General features: G+C 37.5%; 1 protein-coding gene across 1 annotated transcript in view; it reads right to left on the bottom strand.

Moving 5' to 3' along the window:
• Window positions 1-6,081, bottom strand: part of LOC106938071 (sodium/glucose cotransporter 4-like) — a 52,390-nt gene that overhangs the window by 4,207 nt on the left and 42,102 nt on the right. Inside the window, exons 6-10 of the mRNA XM_015019898.1 lie at window positions 5,611-5,691; window positions 5,221-5,426; window positions 3,325-3,460; window positions 2,965-3,072; window positions 261-411 (exon numbers count right to left, since the gene is read on the bottom strand). Coding sequence (XP_014875384.1) covers window positions 261-411; window positions 2,965-3,072; window positions 3,325-3,460; window positions 5,221-5,426; window positions 5,611-5,691 — 682 coding nt within the window. The remainder of the gene's footprint in view (window positions 1-260; window positions 412-2,964; window positions 3,073-3,324; window positions 3,461-5,220; window positions 5,427-5,610; window positions 5,692-6,081) is intronic.

Genomic DNA, 6,081 nt, shown 5'->3' with positions numbered 1-6,081 from the left:
CTATAGAAGAATGTAAAATAAATAAATAATAAACAGTGTGTTATTTCCCATAACTCCTATATCAACATACACCTCATCATGCAATTCAGCAGGTCACTGACATGGGGTGCATAAGTAAACATTTACCACTGTATTTGTGGAGCACAAAAGTATTGAATGTAGGGAGAAAATTTGTTTTCTGATAGATAGATAGACACTGACATTTCATCTCTTTTGTCCAAATTTACTTTCTGGATTTGAGGTGTAATTTTCATCCCTACCTTCCAACAATCATAAGTTCCATCTCTGAAGCTCTTGGTCTTGCTTTGTGGTAGAGATCCAGAGTAAATATAGTGGAGCTGCTATTAAAAATTGATGTCAGAGATGACATCAAGGCAGCCAAAATTACAGCCAGCATCAGACCACGTAAACCTGTAAAAAAAACATTTGCATTGTCAAGATGAACTATTTAAAAATGAATTGAGAAGCACACATATATAACACACATCAAAATTTACATCACAATTTTTTAAGGTACATAATGAAAAACAATAAAGCCTTTGACTAATAAATAACACTGTCTAAGAAGGTTGAAAACATCAACATGCTGAAATCTACCACAGGCCTGTGGAACCATGATTGTTACTAGGACTCCATCACTTACTATGCATTCCTGAAATGAGCTTGAGCCCATTTTCCACTTTGGAGTTCACAGATATATGAGCCCATCCAACTAGTGCAACATGACCTTACATTTCTGTTAAAGGTAAAGATTTCTGTTTTACGCATCTCATAACTGGGGGTTACTAGAAAGATAATTTACTTCTCTGCAGTTAAAAGGATTTTTGTGAAAACCCAATAAAGACAGAAATACTAAGTAATGTAACACTGACATGTTCAGAAATAGACCCAGATAAATAGACCCATAGCACATTCAAGGCACAAAGTGCCATTTCATAGTACAATCCTTTGTCCAACACACCTCAGCCAAATGATTGAATTACCTCCTCAGTATGCAGGGGTGTGTGTGTGTAGTAAGTTGTATATATATAAATACATTTAGTCATTTTGACCACATCATTTTTATGCCACATAGTATTCATATTTGCACATTTTTTAACTCCAAGCTGTATAAACTTGAATGCTTATTGAATATAAACATATCAGCTGATATGTATTTGTTTAATGAGGGAGGGTGGGGCCTAAGGAGATCAACACCCTATATCAAGGTGTGCAAAATTATTAGGCAGCTTCTTTTCCTCAGGCAAAATGGGCTAGTGATGGGCAAATGAAGCCTCATGAAGCAAGGAACCTTTCCAGCCCTTTGCTTTGCAAAAAGGTTCGTTACTCGATGCTTCATTCATTGCTCTATAGTGACATCTGCTGGTGAAACTGTAACAGTCTTGTCACTCAGTTGGATCATACTTCCAAAAATTACTAAATGCAATATTGTCACAAAGTTTTCATCAAACTCATGTTTAGTAACAGGATAATCAATGAAACCATATTTAATTGTCATATGTTTTAATTATTACAATTATTTGTAACCAATCTAATCCTGGTTTATGTTGAACGTTAGTGGTTGTGTCGGGTTTTCTTTTACGTCATAGATGGATTTGACAATAAAGACAATTGATGTTTTAATGTCTTGAAAGTGCAATGTCTGTCAGGGCGTTCACTTTTTCTTGGATTTCTAATTGGCTCTGATCCCTCATATTTGGCTACATGTTTAATTTTAATTCTGCAACAAGTTTAAATATGTTTCTGCTGTGCAAGACTGATATATCTTTGCTAATCAGACTACAAATAGTGGAAATTTGCAGAAGGTGAGAAATTGGGGGGTGGAGGGTTAATTATTGTTATCTAAGAAGAATTTTATTGTGAGGATAATCTCAAAGTATTCCCAGATGTCAGATTTTCCTGGCTCCATTTCAGACAATCAAGTTTATTTGTGTAGCACGTTTCAGCAACAATGCAGTTCAAAGGGTTTTACATCATAAAATCACAAAAATATAGTTATTAAAAAAAAAACAACAATCTACAATTGAGAAAACCTATGGAGTGAAAATAGTCTCAAAATATCTGTGCGTGTGTAAAAAGATTTTGGTTTTGGTTGTTAGTGGTTAACGAACCATCGCTAACCTCATCATGCAGGTTCAGTTCAGTAGGAACTTTCACGCTCTGCTCGTAGTCCTGCATCATCAATGTTGCTCTAAAGTAATGCTTTGCCAAGGTATATTCAAACAAAGAAACAATATTTACATATTATCTTTATTATTTAACAAAAAGCACTTTTAGCTCATCTTAGTGAGAGCACCACATATTATGCCACCAGTCACAATGTGATTGGTGGCATAAAACACACCAATATTTTCCAAATTTTTAAAGTATTTACTATTGGTTAATTCAAATGACAACCAGTTACATCTGACCTGAATATTTTCATATCTGGGAAAAACTTGGTATTTAATGGGTTAGCTTGGCAACATGCGGCATGGCATGGAGTCAGTCCTATCCACAATGAGCCAGTTGTTCTGCTGAGGTGTAATAGAAGCCCAGGTGGCTTCAATAGTATTCATTAGGTCATTTACATTGTTGGATTTGGTGTCTCACGTCCTCCTCTTGACAGTCATACACAGATTCTCTAGCTGTTTGACTTTTTATACTCTTGATTGTTAAACACAAAAGCATTTGATAAAATTAAGTTTTCTGTTACTAAGTGACATATTGAAGTCATAGACCAGGGATGTCCAAAGTCGGTCCTCGAGGCCCGGCATCCTGCATGTTTTAGTTCTCTCCCTGGTTTAACACACCTGGATCAAATGATGGCTTGTTAGAAGACCTAAGAGGAACATTGACATGCTGAAAAGGTTGTTACCACCAGGGAGAGAACTAAAACATGTAGGATGCCGGCCCTCGAGGACCGACTTTGGACACTCCTGTCATAGACAGTATCTGAAGTGCATGTGTTTCTCTGTGACTCACCAGTAGGCATTAATTCTACCACTAGTTTGGGGTAAGCAATATTAGAGCAGCCAACGGATGCTCCACATATTCTCTGACACAGTGCTGGATCCACACATCCAACCTCATCTACCAACAGAGAAGAGGAAATATAGTGATATTTGCATGAACAATAAATAAATAAATTGTTAAGGGTATTTTTTTTACAACTTAACTAAATTAACTTTCATTTCCACTGATGGAATTCAATTTCATCTTTGAGTAACTACTTTCAGCACATTCATGTCTAAAACTAATTGTCCAATGCCAAGTCTTATTAACCAGAAGAAGAAAACAGGTGTATGGCATAAAAGTTTAGCACAGAGGAGCAGACAGAATTACCTGGGAAGAGTGCTCGGCTTATCATGCCAGGCATCACAATGAAGAACATGGGCAGCAGTTTTAGGTACCCTCCCAAAACGCTGCCTCCTTTGGCATGAGACAAGGATTTGGCTGACAGTGACCTCTGTACAATGACCTACACATTCAAACATGCATCAGCATAAAGTTAGAATCATATTTCTTTCACCATTAAGCAATCATTAAACTTCAGATTTTTATTTCCTTACTTCATTTATCTTCTGATTACTTATTTTCGTGTCAAGGTTTTAAACTTTTTAATCTTTGTATTTCTATTGTTGCTTTTTCTGTCATAAAAAGCAGCCTTTTAGAGTTTAGACAGTAGATAATTCACACAGTTCTGATTTTTTCCCACCTTATAACACCTTAGGTTAAACACGGTGTTTATAATGTATTTCCTCTTGGCAGGGCAAACTTTTTATGTGGCCCTCTAGATTCTAGACTAAACTCTTAAGTGTGCTTCAATATTATGTTATCAATCAAGTCAATGTATCAATCAGTCCCTCCAGTTTCTTGAGAAATACCGTGGAAATTGATGTAGAATCACCAAATCGCCACATTTGACATAACTGGGAATTCACTGTAGATTTTTCTCAAAAATTGTCAAAAACCTTCTTACAGCTGCCTCACCCTTTGTTGTCAGATCTATTTCACTGATCTAGTTCACTTCATTAATGCAAATGTAGCAGGATGAAGCCTGCCCCAAGACTGAGGACACCTGGCCCCTAATTACCTCCTAATGGGTGTGGAGTATAAAGGGAGACTCCCTCACCTGTTTTCTTCATGCCTGCATTTGGTCATGCTGCAGGGGAAGGTTGTTTGGGTCACTTGCAGTGGCCATAACTCTATCAGTAAGTAATGTTTCTCCTCCTGTATAAGTTCTGCAATTTTAGTGGTTGTTTCAAATTGTTTAAATTTAGAACCTGCCTGGAGTCTCCTGTGGTGTGGCTGTAATCTACCTCCCAGTGTAGTTTAGCAACATAAAATGGGTATGTATTTTATCACACCCATGCATCTCCCATAGCACACAAAAATGACACCTATTTATTAATAGAAAGTACTGGCAAGTGGATCCTCCTGCTGTTGGGCCGGAAGGGGCTCTCTGGTCGGGGTGGAGTCATCCAGCTCTGGGAGGTGACAATGGCTTCCTCTGCCTTCTATCACTTCTAAGATCACCTCCTAACTTGCAACTTAATTTCAGACATAAATCTGCTGCAGCTCGCTGGAGACCCTGCTGCTTTGTTTTATCTTTTTGTTTTGTTTCTTTTTTTTTTTTTTTCTTTTTTTCCTAAATATTTCGTTTGGTTTCTTTTGTGCTTTTGTTTGTTTTGGATTATTATATTGTGTGGCCTCTGGCCTTGCTGCGATTGGCAGCTTTGGGTTCTTTTTTTAAATTGCTCAATTAAAGTATTGATTTTTAATGTTTGGTTATGCCCGAGGTTGGGGGTAACCTCGTTCTAACTCTTGTCCATGTCTAAATTATGGTGTTTTGCTTTGTTTAATCCCACACTTGTCTTCAGGCTGAAGGTTGGGGGTTGGGGGAGGGGACTGGACCTGTGTGCTGTATGAGTGACCGATGTTGGGATTTCTTCACAATTGTCTGTTCACAGGTGTTTGGGGTGATTTATTTGGATTTTTTTGTTTTAAATACCAGTTCCCCACATTTGGACTCTCCTCCCCCTGCTGGTAAGCCTCAGTACTGTTCACTTCCCTTCCCATTGTGGTTCCTGAAATTTTAATTGTCTTTTAAAACCATGGAACAAAGTGCATTATTTTGTGGAATAAAGTCTTGTTCTCATTGGTAACGAACCTCAAGTGCTTTACTGGTGACGTAAGACGTCTCTATGAACTTCAGCTATGTAGGGATGTAGCTGTTACCTGATCAGTACACCAGACCCATGTAGCCAACACAGTAAGGCCAAAGATTAACCCTGGCCAAGGTAAATCTCCTGACACAGGATCTCTGAACATGTGGAACGCATCAGGACGAGGAATATGGCAAGTTGTGTTTTCAACCGTCACTGTGGGAATGCTTGACATGTAGCGATCCACAAGGCCCTGATACCAGCCCACCTTAATGAAAGCTAAAAAAACAGATGCCAAAGACAATAACTTTTCTGAATCACATACTGCACAGTACTCTCTAAAAATTACTATGTCTTCACATAAGACATCTGCTAAATGAGCTTATCTTTTGCATGTAGTATTTTGCACTATAACTATTATTAAAAAAAAGCATGTAGCGAGAGGCAGCAGTGCCCGCCTTACCCATAAACATCAATGAAAGGGCTCCACCAACCATGATCAAAGTCTGGAGTGCATCAGTGTAGATGACCGCTGCCAAACCACCTACAGATATACAGATATGAGTTTGTATCGCACTGAATAATACATTTTGTGAAAATAATTTAATCATTATGCAACCTTATAAAAGCAATTGCAGTTGGGTCTCCATCAGTAAATAAAAACTATGTTGAGTCGACTTTAGGTTGACAAATACTTACATTTGAATCAAGTCATTTGTTGATTTTCCCAAACAAGTATAGGTATATATTGGTAAAGAGCTTATTGGATTAGAACATGACTTGTAAAACTCCAATTAGACTGAATTGTAATTCACTAAACTGAACTACAGTGTCAGGACTCTGGGTTTTGGGATTTTGTTTTTTGGGTGTTTCAGTTTCATTTTAGTTTTTCTTTTCAGTGTTATTCTAGTTTCGTTATTTGAGGTAACTTATT

Source organism: Poecilia latipinna, unplaced genomic scaffold (genome assembly GCF_001443285.1).
Source record: "Poecilia latipinna isolate Pla-1442-1.1 unplaced genomic scaffold, P_latipinna-1.0 Scaffold2501, whole genome shotgun sequence".
Classification (NCBI taxonomy): domain Eukaryota; kingdom Metazoa; phylum Chordata; class Actinopteri; order Cyprinodontiformes; family Poeciliidae; genus Poecilia; species Poecilia latipinna.
The sequence above is the reverse complement of the archived record's forward strand: the minus strand, read 5'-3'. Positions and strand labels throughout refer to the sequence as shown.